The sequence below is a fragment of the Simochromis diagramma genome, unplaced genomic scaffold (genome assembly GCF_900408965.1).
Source record: "Simochromis diagramma unplaced genomic scaffold, fSimDia1.1 OVJJ01000753.1, whole genome shotgun sequence".
NCBI classification, from domain to species: Eukaryota; Metazoa; Chordata; class Actinopteri; order Cichliformes; family Cichlidae; genus Simochromis; species Simochromis diagramma.
Window position 1 is genome coordinate 11,742,359 of NW_024387523.1, and position 20,915 is coordinate 11,763,273.

General features: G+C 42.9%; 1 protein-coding gene across 7 annotated transcripts; it reads right to left on the reverse strand.

Moving 5' to 3' along the window:
- Window positions 1-31: 31 nt before the first annotated feature.
- On the reverse strand, window positions 32-20,777 carry nfyc (nuclear transcription factor Y, gamma). 7 transcript variants are annotated; one of them, XM_040021092.1, is made up of 11 exons: window positions 20,654-20,777; window positions 9,881-9,987; window positions 9,706-9,774; window positions 7,860-7,973; window positions 5,980-6,075; window positions 4,760-4,936; window positions 2,964-3,032; window positions 2,369-2,527; window positions 1,949-2,053; window positions 1,747-1,806; window positions 32-1,390 (listed from the first exon to the last, which is right to left on the reverse strand). In XM_040021092.1, the coding sequence occupies exons 2-11, from the start codon at window positions 9,977-9,979 to the stop codon at window positions 1,271-1,273; spliced, it is 1,068 nt and encodes a 355-aa protein (XP_039877026.1). In that variant the 5' UTR covers window positions 9,980-9,987; window positions 20,654-20,777; the 3' UTR covers window positions 32-1,270. The 7 variants fall into 7 exon arrangements, with proteins under 7 accessions (XP_039877026.1, XP_039877022.1, XP_039877025.1 ...); XM_040021088.1 differs by having other exon boundaries at window positions 9,706-9,777; XM_040021091.1 differs by lacking the exon at window positions 20,654-20,777 and adding an exon at window positions 17,590-18,069 and having other exon boundaries at window positions 9,706-9,777.
- Between the last annotated feature and the right edge of the window lie 138 nt (window positions 20,778-20,915).

Sequence of the window (20,915 nt, forward strand, 5' to 3'; positions counted from 1 at the left end):
AATAACACAAACTCAAAGATAACCAAACAGACCAAGTTGAGAAGGTATGGCTTTTAATTTTTTTTTTCGTCACAAAGTTTGTTTACAAAAAAAACAGGAACATCAAAAATAAAATTGTACCTATCTATTGCATGTCATGCTGGCAGTTTGAACTACATGCAAAAACAACAATAATAATAACATTGATAATACTTATTACTGTACAAAAAAAATAAAAATAATGGGCAATATATCGGGCCAAACATCATTTTAAGCCAAAAGAAAAACACTCATTGAAAAAAAAAAGGAGAGTTCTATAAAAAGGGTGCTTTTCCCCCTCCAGACGGAGTCATGTGTTTGTACATGAGACTTAAACCGGGGCACAAGACTCGAGACTCGAAAACCACCCAAGCCGAGAGGGCTGTGTGAAACTGCATAGAGGCAGAAAAAAGTTTCCCCACTCTAAGGACAAAGGGATGGGGGGGGAGAATAATCAGAAGAGTAAGGATGAATGTGCGTGTGCTTCCATCGCAAACATCACATTCACAAATAGCCTGTACAGTTTGAAGCCCTTACAACGTAAAGTCATGCGTCATCATCATTATGGAAAACACAACAAACTACATGAAAATATCCTTAAACCTCAACCTCTTCACCATCCCTTAGATTGACTTGGTGTATAAAGTGATATCTGAGGTATATGGTTTAGTTTTATCCAACTACATGACAAACAATGAGTAAGGTAGGTTTTTTTTTTTTTTAATAATGATAATAAAAAATAATAATAAAAAAAAAAAAAACTTCCCATGGCTACCCTAAACCTAGAGCAGCTTCTGTAGACAAAGACGGACATTTTCCAAATTCATTTCCAAATGAAGAGCAAGGTGTCGGGGGGGGAAATCAACACTTTATAGTCTAAAAATCTGTAAAAGGTTGGAAATGATGGGAAGAAGAATAAATTTAGTCTGTGCAAAGACTGTTGTCAGGGACTGTGGAAGTGGATGCACAACGTAAAGTCATCCATTCAATAAGGGTGACACAAGTACAAGATTGGATGATTATAACGTATGATTGTGAAAGAGTCAATCAGCGTCCCTTTGGTTTTTGATCCAGTGTAGTAAATTTATTACAAAACATGAGTGTTACAAGATTTCAGGTCCCTCGTTGCAATGAGCCGTGCTTAAAATGAATTATTGAGAGTCCTTTTTGTCAAAGTTGATGGCATCCGTCTGCATCGCGTGGGCTGGTGTGCGTGCTGTATGTGTGAGAGGAGAAAGTCTCCTGGCAGGGCTCATTCAGTGCTGACCTGCGTGACCTGTGTGTCAGTTGTCTGGTTGGTAGACTGGATGAACATTGGCTGGGTCAGCTCCTGTCCTGCTGGCATTGTCACCTGCTGTATCTGATACAATTGCTGAGAAAAAGGAGGAAAGATGGCGAGGTTTAAGGTTGGGTGTGTTCAGTTTTCTGTGGGCTTTTTTTATTAGATCTTAGTGGATTACACACCTTTCATTGTTACAAGATGACATTAAAAATGCTCAATAAGACATTTAATTTATGATCTTCTGATAACAATTCCCTCTACTGTTTGAATTAACAGGATTTAGAAGTGCAAATGTCCACTGGTTATCAGCCAGTTGTTTAAGTAGTTAAAATGAGACAATCCAAGAAAGATAGAAAAGCGTAAATAAGAACAATGTGCCATTTGTCACCTGAAAACAAATAAAACACTAAAATTTCAAAATTGTATTTATTTGTTGCATGTGTTACCTGGCCATCAGTAAACTGGCCGAATTGCTGCTGTCCTTGTTGTACTTCTGTCTGTGTGATCTAAAGAGAGAGCAAGTTATTCACTCACTGGGATTCACAAGCAGCTTCATACCATAACTGACAAGTGTAAACACATCCAGTCATAGTTTATTACAGCTAAGTGCTTGGACATCAGCTGGATTTCTTGCTGTTGTAGGGTTACCTGCTGGGTGTTTGCAAGAGTCTGAATCTGCCCCTGGACCACTTGTGCTCCAGAGACGGGCTGGGCTAGGCGGATGTATTGCAGCTGTCCCGTATTTAGTTGTACCTACAGCCAACCGACACAAGGGGGAGACAAAGTTTGGTTTAGAGAAAAGGTCATTTGAGCAGAGAGGTCACAGCCATTTTCCTGCTCTGGACTACAGGAATGAGAAACCTTAACGTTCCTCTAGTGAATTTTTAACCTTTTCGAACTTAACAGCTCACATCAAATACTGATGGATGTCAAATTCACATGTTTGTCTTGCACCACAATATCAAACAACATCATGCAGCAAACACATTACACTGTCCATCATCTCTCTTTAAAAAAACAAAACAAAACAAAACTGATAACTTCCTTTTCCATCCTGTCATTTCTTACTGGGATTTGCTGGATCTCTCCAGTGTTGGTGATGATCTGCTGCATGACCTGCATGGTCTGGCCTTGGGCTTGAGCCGTCTGAGCCTGACCCTGGGCTGTGGCAGCCTGGACAATCTGCACCTGCTGGCCTTCACCCACCTGCATGGCGACAGGCGCACTCTAAAGCAGACAAGAGCAGAAAAGAGAAGAAAAACACAGATAAACAAACAGACGCCACCGGTTGTTTACGTAGCAGAAGCATGTAGTTAAGCAAGGAAGCAGTAAATCATTATTTTTTCTGGAGAACAATCAATCTTAAACCAGGAGTTGGAAGCCTAGGTATCCTTAAATTTTAAGTCTGCGAGTAGCTTATTAAGCAGGCACAATAAGATTCAGGGACATAACGTGAAAACGCAGGTTCGTCCTCTCTCTGTTTTGTCTGCAGAGTGAGATCAGGTGGTGTTTGTTAGGATCATGTGACAATCACCCCTAAAGACCTCAGTCACCTGAGCAGGACAGAGTTTGTAGGCGGCCATCACCTAAGAGGCTGTGGCACAAAGCAGTGGCCTCTTTCTCTGTGTGTGGTTAGCAAACATATGAAAGCATGTGTGTTTACCGTGATGGGCGTGCCCTGTGATTGCACCTGCACCTGCTGTAACTGCTGCATGGTGGCACCTTGCAACATCTGATGGCCGACAGAAAAGAAATGGGAAAATGAGAGAAAGACACATAGTGAGAAAGCAGCGAGTGCACAAACTCAACACAAAAACGTAAGCGGAACTGGCACGTATGCAGAGAAAGATTGAAATGTAGGAACAGCAAACAGTGGCATATAGGCAGTTGATGACATTTACGAGCATGTTTATGAAATATGCAAGTAAAACAGGAGGAGGTTGATAAAAAGGATGATGTGAAATGATAAAAATTAAATTGTTAAAAAAAACAAAAAAAAAACACAAAAAGAAAACATGGTGGTAACTGAACAGGTTGTTAAAAATGTATAAAATACATTACAGTTGCGTTTACAGAAGATCAACAAAGGCCAACTTTTAAGTTGTTGACCTGAGAGAAAAGTGACAGAATCGGTACAGCACTGACAGTTCGTGACGCTGAAAGCACCACACAGAGACGCACAAATAAAGGATGTGAAATGGGAACTCGCCTCATTTTAATCTCTGCACTGACTTATACTTCTTCATCCTGCAGGACTACTGCTAACACCTTAATGCGCACTCCAAATCTGTTGTACCAAACATGACATCTGTCTGATGAGTTAGAAGTAATCCAATCAGCTCCGTCTTTAACATGGGAATTATGTCATTTGAATAGACAACTACGTAACCTTTAGTCCTGACATTACTAAGTGGATAAAAACAATCAGAGAAATGTTGCAAAGCTTCAAAATTTCACAGATTTTAATTTAAAACGGAGTTAAAATCCCACCTTTTTGAAGTGCCACCTTGTAAACAGTCAAAGATTGCGTTTACATAAGGTTAGTGTCAAAGTGTGACTTGGGACTGCAGCAGGAGCAGGAGTGTGAATCACACCAGGTCTAAACAAGTATGACAGCTCAGCTACAGGCAGTGTGCTGAAGCAGCATGAAGCATCACACCAGCCCAGCAGCAAGGCTACATGACATGCAGAGTGCAAACCGGAGAGGAGGAGTGCTCAGCAGAAAAAGTAGCAGGAATGAAATAATTAAGAGAGATGAACTGAATGGTGCCCCTACATATGTGTGCTTGTTATCTCGATGGGTGGTGAAAATGCAGAACCCTCAGGAGAAAAACCTCATCCTAGGACTCTGAGAGTGTGTATTTGTTTGTATATAAATGGGGATGTTGTTCCATTAAGAGGTTATTGATTCACAGTTTCTCCTGTCTTTTAGCTCAAACAGGAAGTATTTATGAAGTTGAGGACAAGTTTCTAGGGCAGCATATACCCCTCTCTCACTAATATGATATGCTGCTATACAACACCTCTATTTTGGACTCAATATTACAGTAACTGTGTAAATTACTTAATAAGACGTATTTAAAGTTGAGTAAATAAGAGATCAGGGAACGTTCTGTTCCCTGTGTGCAAGGTGTCCATGTATGTGTAAAGCTGGATTTGCTGGGTGTGTTTCGATGCCGTATTAATCCTGCTGGCAGGAGAGTGGTCAGCTCCTACATGTTAGCTACGAATAATATCAATAAATCCAGTGAGTCAATCCAAGAAATATGAGACTCCTAGGACTTCTAGGAAGAGGTCATCTTTCAGGTGTTACTCCAGCACACAATGAAACCAATTTTTTTTCCCTCTAAAGTACCATACATGAGTCTAACGGGGAATTTGCAGAATTTGTTTTTGCAGGTGGTTTCACTCTGAGTGTTTCCTTGTGACGTGCACTACAAAGCACATTGCTAACCGTACCTGTCCCTGTTGCGGCTGTGCGATGATGATCTGTCCGGGCTGGATGGTCGCCGCTGTCTGCGCAGCAGGTTGCTGGCCCTGCTGTGCGCCCTGCACCTGCACGGCTCCGGGCTGCTGGGCCAAGGTGAAGTAGTACTGCACTGGCTCTGCTGGAGCTACAGACTGACGCATCTCCTCCTGAGAAACATACACACATTGGACGCCTATCAGTCCGTTGCATCTCCATGAATTATTTTTACCGGTGTAACGGTAGACCGAGTCTGATAAATAACTGATGGGATGTGACTGGGGAAGAGTAACGTAATCTGGGTACAAGATCCATCCATACTGGTTGATAACATGCAATGCAAGTCCGGAGGCATGCTGAGGTGATGTGTTGGTGCTAATTAGCCTTAAAATTTCAGTATTACAACCTGTAATGCTAAAGGGGTAACTTACAAATCGAATGAAACTTAATAACGTGATAACCGCTGGCATGCTTTCCCTGGTCCAGCAACAGAAATGTAACATCAGGGTTGTCAGATAAATCAGGGCAGTTCAGCACCTTAAATGCTGAGCTGGTATACAGGTGTTAAATTTAAAACCCAATAAACTGTCCATAAACACCGACCCATATCATTTTGTTTTGTAATTCACTAATGAGCAGGCTTCGTCTCGATGAGGTTTCTCCATCACCAGAAGCGTAAACACCCCTCTCCCAGCTCCATGACAACACAGCTGAGAGTGTAGGATGTTTACATGTCTGGAGACAGTCTACGTGACAGCAAATTTAAATATCTCACTCCTCCATCTTTGAAAGTTCCTTATACATCAATTTAATGTAACTGATATTGGCCATTAATCGCCTGCCATAACATTTTAAGCAGTTTTCTTTCAGCATCTTCACTGAGTCATGTCCTGACCGGAGCCATGGTTTTAACACTTTATTATAGCAGACACTGTATGGTACCAGCTTCCACAAACTAGTTTAATCACTGAGGTTACTGTTGGCGGTCTGAGGCAATAAGACGCTGCAAACATCCGACTGAAAGCCCTCGCTGTCAAAACCTCAGCTTCCAGTCAAGGATGTTTACAGCACCTCCAGGTTGCCAACAATGGAAAGTACCTGAGATGAATACCCAAATCATCAGCTCTTTATCCTGTGGTAACTTTAATGAGATACCAGCTGTTTCCCTGTCACAGTGTAGGTAATAAATACTATAATGAGGCCGCTTTCCTACCTGTCGTTTGGGAGGCTTCAGGTCGTCCCGGGGCACGATGTCAATCAGGAAGTCAAACTGGTCGAACTTTGTTATTGCCATGGCAATGTCATTCCTCTGTGAATATAAAATATAAAGAGAAAGTCAAGCAAAGAGGTCAGAGCTTTAGTATGCCAATTCTATATGCGCAGCCACCTATTTATAAACATGCCTCTAGGTCTGAGGTCATCACTCCCAAAACAACCAGACAAGGGAGATTTGTATACAGTTCCTAGTAGTACTTAGATGGGTGTTTGCTTTAATATTTGAATTTAAAGGATACGTTTAGAGCTTAATCAGTTAGTCAGCTCAAAACTCTAGCAACACATGCAGTATACAAAAGGACTGTGTTGCTAGACCAACACATCTTCATGAGTGTTATCATATAAAAAGGTATTAAGCAGGGAACCAAAAACACCGTAACACATTCATCCACATGCAAATCGACCTCTAGGGCACCCAAGCCAAAACATGCTGATCTACCCATAAACGTCTTTGTTCTATACAAGTTTTGACTTCTAGCAGATCAGATTGATGATTAATTGTGCGATTCAAGTAACACTGTCTCCAAACAAAACATTACTAAAGGCAAACGGAATAATAAACCCACCACCAGAGGACCACAGTGAGAAACGCACATGTGTGTGTGAGATAAGTGTAAATGAGGACGAATGACATTTTCCTGCCCTCATGAGCACATGCTCTGCTTCTATACCCCTTCCTATATCCACACCAGTGTGCTGTCTCTGTGGAATTTTCCACAGGATATTGGCTGTCAGGACCCCCCCCCCCCCTCCATTGTGACCCTCCCCTTCACTAGAGGCTATATTTAGTACCTTGATTAATATCTGGTAACATCAGGTCACATCCACACTTGTTCTATTGATGAGCGTTGCTATGGTGACCCCAATTGGCGTGCCCTCTTCACAAAAGGATCAGGCTCTACATGTGTATGCGTGTGGAAATGCAGGGCACCACTTTCCCTCACTTAGGGAAATGAAAAAAAAAAAAATCCTGTATTCATGAAGTGAAGCATCACATGCAACTAATGCGTCATCTGTAGTGTACAAGGCAATTAACGTGTGCACAGTCACAGTAGATGAAGTTTCTATTTTAAAGTGTGCACTGCAGAGCTCTAAAAAACAGTTTCTTGACCAATAAAAAAATAGAACTACCATTTGTGACAGAGCTATATTAACAGCAAAACGAGTGTACTTCCAAAGCAGGCCTTCAGCACAAGACAAACTGATAAGATAGATTTTCCTCCTCTTTCTACCTGCGTTGGCATACACAAACATATCCATGGACTGCTAATCTCTCAGAGGTATGTGAATGGATAAAGTGGACTTAAGGGCTTTCATGTTCTGCTCCACAGTTTTTCTCTACTTGACATGCAGGTGAGACATACTCCAGACTGATTCTTCTCAACCGCTTCCGTCAGTGCTTTCACGTGCTCCGATTCCTTTTTCATCCGTATCTTTCCAGGCCTCACCTTTATTCAGCTCTGGTACAGCAGAGGATGCTAAAAGGCACCAGGGGAAAAGTGGGTCACCGGCACCCGCCTGGATTTGCTTTTAGAGTGAATGGAGGGAGAAGGAACTTAACAGAGAGACCGTCCTCAAGGGGATGCTGGTATGGGGTCTCTGCTTGTACATGCACACTGACACTGGCACTTAGTGAATAAGAAGCACGAAACCAAAAAGATAGCCAATTGATGTCAGAGTGTGGGAGTGTGGGTATTACAACTGGGGCTGTGTGTGTTTCGGGAGGTCCAATCCACTTAAAGTAGGATTTGCTAAGGATTACAAAAAAGCATGTCATATGGAGGAGTTTAAATATAAAGAAAAAGAAATGTCTATAACCTGTAGTGTGCGTCGCTTGTTGTCCTCAGTGTGGATCCACGCCCTGAGGGTGAGCTCTGTGATGAAAATCTGAGCTGCTTTGGCAAACAGGACCGGAGCTTCTGCGCTGATCATCTGTACAGTAGAGATAGTGTTACACCTGGTTAAACACACCCACAGTCCATCAATCAAACATCAGCAATTACACGAATCGCTCAGGACCTCAGTCACAGCCGGCCACATCAAAGTCACAGCTGCTGCAAAAATAACCAACAGATACATTCACTTGTTAAATAAAGACTGCGTAGTTACTAGCATAGATTCTTACGCAGAGTTGAGTGGGTACTTTTAATCTATTTCTTTCTGCTCATAAGCACTGAACTCTAAAATCAATTCCCATAAAAATGTATTTCTTATATGTTCATAAAAGCAATGCTTAAATGAACAGTTGTACTGACGCTATAACACTCACACATGCTTGCACTGCATCTGTGCAAGGTGCTGTGTCAGGACTGACAGAAGAGTCTTTCCTTCAGATATGTTAGTGATCTCCTGATCTCTTTACCGCTGTAAGCTGCTGCTTAACTAAGGGGATAGCATTCTTGACACGACATACTAAAGCCACACACAAACACAGAGCAGAGGCTTTCTTTTTAGAGGCTATGAACAATTCTGGCTGACAATCAGGTGTAATGGGGGGGGGAAAAAAATCACTCCTCCATGACTCGTAACTGCCTGGTGGAGTGGTTCCTTCTGACACATCAAAAAAAAAAAAAAAAAAAAAGCCACATTAACCTGAGCAGATCTTCAAATGTAGCAGTGGTATTACAATATGGCCCAAATCAATGCTTTTATCTGTAATAACTTGTGATATTCTTCTGGTTCATTTTAGCCATTAACATGAAGTGCAATTCCCAGCAAAGTGGGTTATATTTTAAAAATTCCACAAGTGGAAAAAGAGAAATCTTAAAACCAAAAAGCAGTTCACTGCTACAAATGTCTGCATTAGCAGCTTTCTACATAAAATCACATTAATTAGCTACTTGCTACACTGCAGGTCTTGCAATGTCACAAAATGATGCCCAATTATTCCTTCACGCATCGATAATGTTTTAACGTAAACCCATTTCATACAAAAAAAAAAAAAAGAAAAAAAAAAAGAGCTACTATCACCAGTGGCTGCTGAATGCAAAGAGTTGATACAACTTTTTAATTGAAAAATTATCTTTAATTATGAAATAATAATTGCATCTTTGAGTCCATTTATTGAGTGGTCGGAGCACAAAAAGCCACAGACCAACAACTTGATAAGAACCAAGCTTCAAATGAATCAACAATTTCCAACACGGCAATACGTTTTTGTCAGAAAATAAAGTTGAACTAGAAATATCAAACGGGTAACCAATTAAATGAAAACAACAGAACTATATTTTGCCATAATTTGTCCTGTCCCAGGGGACTGGAGTAGTTTCTTCCATATAGATGGATCACGACAGGTCACCGTGTGGTCTGGTATGTGAATTATATATTCTGTAACTTCACAGTTACCAGACACAACCCAAATCACCAGCTATGGAACGTTTTGACCCAACGCGCTGGACAGAGCTCTTTATTGCACGTCTGTCAAAAAACACCACGAGAAAATATATCTGCAGGGAAGTGGAGTATCACCTCACAAGATACTTTTTTTTAATTTTTTTTTTTATTTGGGGGGCCTAGGATTAAGCTACATGTTTCCCACTTTTGATAGCATGTTCTTTAAAACAAGTATGGCACACCCTTCGTGAAAGGCATAGTAATAAAGATATCTAGTTCTTTTTAATACACACCCTCTCTCTCAGTTTCATTATTCAGGTTCTCCTCTTACCTTCACATCCTCATCCAACTTCATGATTTTCTTGATTCGGGCTAAAGGCAACTCCTGCACACGGAAATCCTTCTGAGGACAACAGATTGATACAGTTAAGTACAGAATAAAGCTGAAACTGCGACTTTTTCCTTTTTTTCTGTATTATTTGTCTGTTTGCATGAGTGTTACGTACCACAGTCAAGTTCCTGATCTCCTCCATGACACGAGGCCAGAAGGACTGCAGTGTTTGCTGGGCATCGCTGCCCGTGGCTCCAAAACCATCTCCAGACATCTTCTAATCTGCTCAAAGAGAAGAAGAGAAAGAAGATGATGGATACAAGAAAATGATCGATCATTACAAAGCAAAAAACAAGCGATATGGAGATTCGGAGACGGATCAAGAATGTAATACCATTGCAAAACAAGGCCTTACTGCACAGAGCTCTTCCTGTGTGTCAGAACCACATATCCTATCAAAGTCTGTAATTATAATACAGTGAAATTGAAAATAGAACCCCGGCAGGCTTCTATTATTGTCCCTGTGGGATGTTGACAAACCTAAGAACCCACCAATAGACTGGCTGCGCACTCCATGATTATGAATGGGTCCCTCACCTTTGGCACATAGCTGCAGCTCCTCTACAAACACACGCACATCATGTGCAAGTCAACTGCTTTTGGTGAGCCCGCAAGTGAACAGTGTTGAAGCAACAGATGCAAGAGTGTGCCATAAAGAAACAACCTAATTGCAAACTGACAAATTGTGAAGACACGCAGAGATACAAACCATCCAAATAAACTGAAATAAATTACTGCTAACACAGCCAGAGCTCCTACAGAGGATCCGACGGTTGAAAGAGGATCCAGCAGGTTACTATGGCATGCCAGGAATCTGCTGGAGGAATATTAGCCGGCCTGTCTGAGCATGTAGAGCTTCAAGTGCCCTGATTGTTCCACCTCACTCTCCCCCTTTTCTCCGTACCTCGATGAAAAGATTGAGCAGGAGCGAGAAGACGGAGAAACGTGAAGGGACAGAACAAGAGAGGAGTGTGTAAAGCTACTCAAGAGAGACCGGATGTGTTTGTGTGTGTTGCTGTGGGAGGGCTAGTGCCTTGTCCAGTTCAGCATTAATCCAGCGCTAAGACAAAGTGCCAAAGGCTTTAGACAGATACTTTAGGGGAAGTAAGAGACAGACAGGGCCACAGCGACACTGCTATGCAAACCAGCAATGTGGGTCAAACAAGACAGAAAAAGGGAGACACAGAGTGGTAGAAAAGGAGATATGTCACTATAAAGAAAATGTTAGAAGAATGAAGGGAGGGGGGGGGGGCTTCTATCTTTTTCTTTTCTCACCCTGGGCAAACAAGCATGAATAGTTCCATGTCTGGTTCAGCTGACAGACCAATACATTACAAGAAACAGCCTTTCAAACACGCCATCCAGTGTCTCTCCCTCTAGGTTGAGTCACAGCTTTGTTGTAAGGGACTGTTTGACTTTGGGGCCACATCAGCTCTTTTAACTGCAGCGCTTAAGTGCAGTTATAAATATTTTAAACCAATGAACGACTAATTCTGCATGCAGGCTCGTTACCCGATTGATTTTTGACAGGAAAGATTGACTCTCCTGCAAGTTGCATCAGTAGAATAATATAGAAGAAGCACTGCTGCATCCTGTTCTGTTGTTCAGTTTTCGACAGACAGTAGCCTAAATCAATAAGACAGAATGCCGGGTGAGAGAGGGGGGAGAGGGGGCTTTATATAAATCAATCAGGCCGCTTGTAGCTATGGCATGCCAGGCTAGTGATTGACCTTGACAGTGTCTCTCCTTCCCTGTCTGACGCTCCAGTGTCCAGTTGCATTTCAAGGTTGATTGAAAACCTGCAGTCTCCAGAACAATCCCAGCATCCCACAGGGCAGGAATGACTGATGGGAATTGAAGTTTTTTTTATTCCTCCATTCTTCCCACATAAGACAGGTGGACTGACCTCTGCCAGTTCTTTTGCTGCCTCCAAGTACCTTGCAACAAAATGAACCCAAAGACGGGATGAACAAAATAAGCATCATCCACATAACACATCATCTTGTAAACAAAACAATTTGGTATCAATGAATGTGCATTGTATGTGAGACTATGTGGTTCAAACTGGGGCAAAATAAGACTATGAGAAACAAATAATTAGGCTTAGGATTACAGAAGCCCTATCAGTTATAAAACGGCAACTATAAAAACACATAAACCTCCCAAGTTCCTCCTCCTGCGCCCTTATACACCTCACTTCTCATAAACTAAAGCTGTTAGAGGAGTGTGCTAATATCAAACCACACACAAACCCCCAACTACCTCTTTCTGACCCTGTGACCTTCAATGTAAATATACGCAACTACATTAACCACAGCGGCAAAAAGAGGGAGGGGAGGTGCAGGGGAAGTCGCTATGTGAGAAGAAATGAGAAAGCATATGTGAGGAGAGGCATGCTAAAGCGTGAGAGAGGAAAAAAGCAACAGAACAATATAAGCGAGATGCCCTTGAGCATTGCTCCTCCAGCTTGGTAGCAAATTCTACCGAGTATATAACTGCATAACCAAATTGCCCAATGCTTTGCATCAATGGAAAGTTTGCGTGGGAGCCTATTCCGCTGACTTTGTGCAACACCTTCTATGGTCTGGGCCTACCCTTGTCAAATAAACACAGTGAATGGGGCTATCCTCTGCACGAAAAAAAAAATGTTGAATCTCCTCAAAAGCTAATAAATGTCAACACTGTAAGACACGAAAAAGGTCTGGAGATTGATGCAAAGTCAAGACGGCTTATTTTATCTGAAGGGATAAGCACCATTTACCTCCATATTTCAGTTCAGTAAGCTTTAAAGCGCTACTTAAATGGAAACTTGTACTATTACTAAAGAATTTTCTTGCTAGTACAGTTCACTTCTTACTACTTATGGGGAGCGTTATCAGTCACTCAAGATAAAGTCTCTGTAAATGTTGTGCTTGTGTTTGCTTTGAAGCAGACTCGCTATTGCTAAAAATTCCAAATTATTCTGTTGAATCACGCAATGAACTTGACAAGCTCATTCCTGCTGTGTTGTTCTAATCTGCTGCTGTTGCTATATTAGGGTACATGGTGTTGTTCTCTTCTGTGCTTCTCTCTTCTCCTCTTCCCTGCAGCTCTGTTGTCCTTCATCAGGTCATCGAGACAGAATCGCTGGTGTTGGATTTCCTTCAGCTCTTTTCTATGTGTGCATCTTTGAGGACAAACGTCTCGACCTCGTCGACTTCGTTCCAACACAGCAACTTGCTCTTCCTCCTTCAGCAGCTCTACAGTCTCTTCTCCTAGCGCTTCCCTTCTCCCTTTATCACTCACGAGTATGCTTTTCTTGCATTTTCTGTCTTGTCTTACTTTCACCTGATCTCTTTGAGAAAGTCAACACTGCTCGGCTTCCAGCAGCTGAATCAGCGCTAACGCTGTCTGCCAGCCGGGCCCTGCATCTCTATCTCATCCTCACCTCCCTCCCCACTCTTTCTGGCACGTCACATTAAGTGGCCATTCACAGCAGCACTGGCGTCTCGCTCGAACTCTGACATCACACCGCTTTACATGAGCTTTCAATTCCTGTCCAAATAAACCCGATAGGACCCCGGCTTGATGGCAGGCAGAAATGCAGCAAACTGGAAACAAGGAGATAGCATCGCTTGGCTGATCCGTTTTTGTTTTTTTCTTTTTTTAAAGATAAGTGAACGAGAAAAGAACATGCTTCTTTCTGCACAGTGACAATGTGCGCGATAACAGAGTTGGAATTAATTAACTGGCTTCTAGTTAAAGTGAAATGTTCTGCTTTTAATTGCCCTCTTAATGACCTGACAATCTGTGTAAACTGAGCCCAATTCTGAGGAGCATATTTGAAAGTGAACAAGTCGAGGCAGTGTGGGAGGACCTGAAGCCCCACTCGAGGCTACCGAGTGAACTTTTCACTGAGGTGTTTCAGTATCGCTATCACCGCCATGGATGATGAAGAAGCAGGCAGCTCATCTCAGATCTCTCTGTCACGTCACGTGTAAGCAAATGTAAAGCTAAGATAAAGTGAATCATATACTGAACCTTTATATACTTACACTGAATCTTCAAAGCCGGTTGACCATTTTTAAAATAATATTAAATATGAATATAAAGAGTTATCGCTGCCTCACCATTTTTTCAGATTAGTGTACAACTGCATGACAGCTACTACAGCAGCTGTAGTTTTAAAGAGTGACTTCTTGTTTTACAACTCTCCTTTCAATTCCCAAGGTTATCATATCTTTGCACATATAAAGACAACTGAGTTGACAGAAGAAATAGATTACTTTCAGTTTCTGTGCGTATTATAACCTCAGAGTAACCTTCTGCATTGTACCCTTCACTCTTTCACACGTCAGCCTGGACAAAGAGTAAATATATACCCACATAGACTAGTTACCACCAAGAAGAAAGGTGAGATTTTTTTCCTAAGATATAATACCAGCTATTGGATAGTCACTGGTCCACTGAGAGGTCTTAGGCAAGAAGTTAAATTTCCACATGCTGCTTTGTCACAAAACTGTCAGTGATGCAGAGTGGGCATTTCTGGAGGAAGGTCACCTAAGGTTGAAATCTGCTAGATTTCAACTAGATCACTAAGCAGAAAACTCAGTATAGTGCTCACATAAACCAAGCTATGTCATTTGGACATTTGAGAACCTAACCAATGTTTAATGATGACTCTTTAATAAGACAGCTTTATCCTGATTTAGTGCACTCAGTCTGTTGGAACAAATACAGCCTAAGTAACAAACGTCACACTAACAAACACTGATGTTAAATCGTGGTCATAAATCCAATGAGCGTATGCACAGATTCTCAAATATTAAAGCACTAACCGTGCTGAACCCGATCACAAATACCAGTCAGAAATAAACTGGCAAGGATACAGCATACAGGGTAAATGATCTACTCAGGAAAAAACAAAAAACAAGAAGTTCGCAGCCAGGAATTACAGATTAACTACTCAAATGCACGCAGTGGTTTCACAGATGGTGGTACAATTAAATATGAACAGACAGGATTTTAATGACACACATGCTCACTTTGACCTACAGCGTAACATCCTTTTGGAATGGCCGGACCGATCTAGCCGACCCAACGGCCCTGTAAACTTTGCCCTTGGTTCTGCTTCAAGCCAACTCCAGGAAGTGCTAGTCACTGATCTCCCAAGGTCATTCAACAGAGGAGAGAAACCAGAGAGGGGGGAGGGAGAGAGAGAGAGATGAAAGAGAGAAGGGGAGGGAGAGGGGGAGGATAGAAAAGAGCAGGTTTTCCAACTTTCACTGCAGCACTTAAGTGACCCCAGCGGTTCAGGCTGTGTACTTTCTAAGAAGCCTAATGAAAACACCACATAATGTACATACTAGCTGTGCTCTGCATCCCGCTTTTAATTTCACTTCTTCTTGGGCCTCTCCTTCCCTCTGCATGTTTCCCTCTCGGTGCGGTTGGAGAGACTGCAGGAGTCAATCTCACATTCCTATGACCTTCATCCAATGCTAGGCCCAGTCTCTGGCGTCAAAGTAGGCAGGGCTAAAGGCACCTGCATATTACAAGCTGGGATACGGCCGACTCCCCCTGGGTGCCGACACACACTGTCTTTAGTGAAAGTGTACACATGTAAGAGCACAGTGGGGGCGGGAACAAAAGAGTAAATCTACAGTTGCTGTGGTCACCTTAGTGATGAGCGGAAAGGCCTAGCTATGTGCAAGAGGTTTGCGTGTTTTGTTTACTTTTTCCTCCCCTGGTGTGCCTATGGTTCGGCGTAGGGTACAAATGATATTCAAATCTCATGCAGACCGCAGCCAACCCTGGGATTTGGCAGCGAGGGCTTCAACTTAAGAGTTATTTTTAGTCTCCCTCTCTCAATCTCCCTCGCTCGCTCGCTCTTTCCCCAACGGGACTTTGTTTTGTCAAAGGCACCAATGGAAACTTTCAATTAGGGAGAAAAGGAGGAGAGAGGCACGGAGTCAGAGGCAAAGTGAGAGAAGAGGCACCCTACACAGATTCCATCAGAAGAGATCAGATCAAACTATTAGCCTCCTCTGCCCCTGAAGCTGACAGGCTGACAGTCTGTCCCATCTGGGTGTCTGGCACTGTCATGGTGAGGGGCCTGCGGGGTCCTGAGGTCACTGCAACCAGCTGCACCTCCACCCCTGGGGACTACTGACGCCAACAGTGACAACAACTCTCAGAGATATCCTCTCCACATATACAGCAAATCTTCTTTTAACATGGATGTCTTCTTTGCTGCTGAACTCTGCGCCACCATCTGCCACGAAAATGTTAATTGGGACACTCGGAGAAAAAGTGGGGTCTTGGCCAGCGACCCCAAGACTCTGTGACCACAGGGCCCAAGGACACCACCGAAACAGCAGAGTGCATCTAAGCACAAAGTCAGTATCTGGCTGCCGTGCACTTCTATGCAGTCGATAACGGGGCACTGAGTACGTGCTGAAGCGTGTTTGTGTGTGCACACTGGTCCAAAGTCAAAACAAGTGACATCCAAAGACAGAGCAATAATGCAAAGTGAAATTCGACGATGAAAACATAATGCAAAACAGCTATATTATTTTATGAACACCGTTCTGTAAAACCATATAGCACTGAAATGACAAATGAAGGACGTAGATGACAGTCATGCACGTAAATACACAAATTGCACAACACCAATCTCCCAAGGTGAGAACTACAGGACAGGTGAGGGGAGGGGGAGGAAATGGGAGGGGGAGGGGTGAGGATGGCTGTAAAGGACAGACATCTCATCGTTGCAGAGTGATGGAGAAACATCAAAAAGTGGACATTTTTTTTGGAAAAAAAAAACAAAGACAACTTAAGGTCTTCTCGCTGTGTATGTGTTCAGCTGTCAGACTTACCCCTGTGCCCTTCATGGTGAACGGCCTGGAGCACAGCAGAGTAGAGAGAAACAGATAGCCCTGTCCAAGTCTCCTTGAAAGCAGCAGCAGAGGCAGCACAGAGGTTGACAGAAAAACTCTCGTGCTCCTTCACTTCCTTCAGTCCCCCTGATCGTATCAACAGACAAAAGGCACTCTGGCTGGCTTTAAAAAGGCTTTAAGCCCGGACACAGAGCGAAGAGCGAGCCCCCCCTTCTTCCACCCCTCCCTCTTTTCTCTCTCTCTCCCCCACTCTGCCTTTACACATTGCCCCGTCTCCTTCAACAGCCTCCCAATGTCCTCTTCCAACCTAGACATACAACCCCGTCTCTGCTGTTTCTCTTCAGCCCAATTCCCCTCAACTCGCTGACCTTCTCTCTCTTTCTCCTCCTTTTCTGCTCCCTAACCCTCCTCCTCCTCTCTAGCCGGCGACCCATGTGTTTGTCTTTGAGGTGACCCCTGGCCTGGTGCAGAGAAGAAGGTGAGAAGGAATAGAAGGACCAGCACAGCGGCAGGCAACAGAGCAACAGCAGGCAAACAGTACAGCGGCACTCCCGACTCACAGACAAAAATCTCTAGCCTCCTTCCCCTTTAACATTCAAGAGTAATCAATCTAGCATGCTACATGATACTCAAACCCCGCCTCACAGCCAGCTCCCACCTCACTCCGATACTCGAAACCAATGAGACGACTGTGTCCTCACACACTATTGGTAGCCACACACACCAATCAGCTGTGACAAATCCCCTGCTCCTCCTCTTTCCTCTGCCCAACCCCCTTTTACCGACAGCCAACTTCCTGCTCTAAGTTACCTTGAGCTGCAGGATAGGGGTCAGGGAAAAGAAAAGAGGAAGAGAGAGTAGACATGAGTATAGATGGAAAAGAGCAGATAAAGTTGTGGAAAGCTCTGCAGGGAGTGCGTGAGGGTGTGCTGGTTGTGGCTTGCCTTGCCATTGTCTGTCCTCAAGCGGTCTCTACTTCTCCTGCTGCTGGACGGATGAGAAAGCTTCCACGGGCTGCTCTCTGACAACTGCTCTCTGCTTATTTACAATGTCAAACTAAATGTCTCCCTAAGCCCCGCCTGCGCTCTGCTTGTACAGGCTGATGGCAATGTGATGCAGGCAGCTAGGCGGGCCCCTTATTGGCTGAACCAAGTGCCAGAATTGATGCCGCATGTTGCATCCACATGATTTAAAGTACAAAAGCATACTAAGCAGACTCCCCTGTCTCATACCTGTGCACGGTCTTACATGCACACCCACACACATGCACATTTTGTCCTTGCATTCTCAGTTATCCTTGCTCACAGTCACAGGTACACAATGAAAACATCTAACCTCCAGCCAGCCTACCTCTAACAATGAGATCACGTCACTCTTAATATTATTCTAACAGAGGAACAAATATGTCTACATGCATGGTCATGCATTATTTATTCAGAATATGAATTAGCTAGATGAACTCCATTCAACTCATTTTTTGAGGCAACTTAATGCAACCACTATAAATCCCATGACATCCTACACAGTGTCAATGAAATACACACAATAAACTATTCTGTGCAAAACAAATCAATGGAGAGCCTTTGTACAAAATGGAACAATCAGCTGACTAGATAGCAGTTGTGGAAGAAGGCAGAGAAGAAAAAAAAAAAAAAAAAAAAAAAAAAAAGAAAGAGTTCATTTGACTCTCATCCTATTTGTGGATAAACAAGACTTAAGAGATATGGGTGAAAACCCATAAACAAAGACAATGTTGTCTTGACCCCAAAAACTGTGCTCACAGCAACTTCCACAATGGAAACGTCATCAAAAAAACCATGTCAGCAATGTCACACAATGTCCTTCTTGTTAAGTCTCCATTGCTTAAATGTGCATACTTTCGACACAAAAACCTTTAGTTTGCAACTCAAGAGAGTGATTTTAGTACTCAGACTCATGATGTTTAATGCACCACCTACGATGTGAATGCTTCTACTTCTAATGGGCAAACCTGTTAAAAGCTTAGAGAGTAAACTGCTGAGATGCGACCAAGTGGCGGTGCAGCCCGAAGGTTAAGCTTTAATAAAAAATAAAAAAAACATACAGACTGTAGAGAGGAACACATCCAGCTACAAAAGTCTGGAAAGATAATAAACTGCCCTATCAATGAAAAACCGTGGTGGGGGTGGAGTGGGGACCGGAAGGATGGAGAAGGACAGAGAGGAGAGTTGCTACAGGATGGGAGGGGTAGAACAAGTGGAGGGAGGGCGAGAGCACAAGATAGACTCAAGAGAAACAAAGCTAAATGTTCCCTTTACTATTTTTGTGAGGAGCATGGGGACTACAGCAGGTACTACAGACATCCAGTTAATGATTAGAGCAGAGCTGCACAAAGACTAATCTCTCCACTGCTGCTGCCATGCTCGAGCAGCTCTCTGTAGCTGCATTCAGCCTACCCAAAATGCCTCAGTAATGACACCTGGCAAGGTCACCGCAGAAATGAGACCTTCCCATGACCTGTACTGCCCATAGCAGGAACATGTTTGCTTTCTCTGACGCTGTTTAGAGATAAACATGCACCAAGTAGACGTTGGGTTTCATAAACACAGCAGCTACCCTGAGGGTAGCCAGGCCAAGCATTCACCTGCAAACATGGAAAAACACATGAGCACCTGCAAAACGACATGGTAAGCTGGGTGACTTGCACACAGCTTACTTAAGCTGTCTAAGGTGTTCTAATATCCCAGGCTTTTTAAATATGATCTCAACTGCTCAATTAAACCTACACACAAATGATGACGTAATGCATACCTCCTCTAGAGAGATAAAGTTTACTAAGCTGCACACAGTTTTTGCCCCGCTGATAAGAGCTGATTAAACTCTCATATTCTTTATTAAGTTCTTATTTTCGTGGGAACACAAAGAGACTGTATTGTTTTTTGCACACAGGTCGTAGTGAGAATGGGATGAATGTCTGTTAGGTTTAAAGCATAACTAAACTAAACATTAACTTGGTGAAGCTTCATGTTGTGTGACTTTGTTTGGTTAGTATGGTTGAAAATACATTTGTATTCATTAATTGAACACTGTGTGAAGATTTTTTTTCCCCCCCAAGTACTAAATAGTGGAAACAAAGGCATGATATAGTCATCACAGGGAATTCACACGAAGACTAGAGCAGCTTTGCTCTTTAACACCCCAGCATTTAGCACGGAGTTTGACTTCAAAAAGTCGCTACATTATAAGGGGTTTGGGTTTAACACAGAGGCTAACAGGAGCCACTGAATTCAATGCTATATTCAACGCTAGCATACGGAAGCCGGTATATATTCGTCACACAAAGGATGCTAAATAAACTACAAAATACTGAGATGCACTGTAGTGCTGTGTATCCACTGTGAAATGCTTAACGGAGTAGGCGTAGGAAGACACATGCAGCATACTAGCTAATAGGATGGTCACTGCCGACGGTGACTTTATGCTAACGTTAGTGGAGTTAATGTTAGCTTGCTGGGGATACAGACTGATGAGCGCTGTACAGCTCAGCGTGTGTAATTTTAATTACCAGCTGACAGCGAGCCCTGCCAACATATGAAAGTTTGCAAAGGTTTGCAATGCTAGGAAGAAACAGTCTAACCAATAAAGACAACGTTTGGATCTGTCCTTCAGACCAATCAAACCTCGGACTAGATTCCACCAATCAAGGTTTTTAGGGCTAAGTTCGTTCTGCAACTGGCGCCATTCGGGGTCAGGAGCAAATAGCCAGTGTGTCTGACAATCGCTCAGATATGAGCCAAAATGGTGGACACAAAACATCAGTTTCCTGAGCGTCCGTGATCCTTTCAGCGGGCCACCAATAAGCGCCTCAGAGAGCGGGGAGGGAAATGGCGCCTATGTTCATCTTCCAAAACAATCGTCTATTGGTCAAGAACAGCAAATGAAAAGAAGCGAAGTAATTACCGCTACCTCCAGCCAACACGGACAACTTTCATGTAAACACTCCACATATAAATGAATTTTAATTTCTTACTCACTTTCTTTAACGGGTTCGAAGTGAAGTCCAGCTCAGCGTATTATTTATTTTATTTAGCCTGCAAGGGGAAACAAGATGGCTGCTATTCGAACCGGAAAGAGTCCAACGCGATGACGTAGAGGTTACGTTCCCTGAGAAGCAGCGTCAGTTTTTTTTTTTTTAATTATTTGATTCACTAAACAGTTAATTGCTCAGGTAGTCTATATATCTCCAAGTCCTCATTTATAGTAAAATTAGCAAAGTGACTTGGAAAAAACAAATGC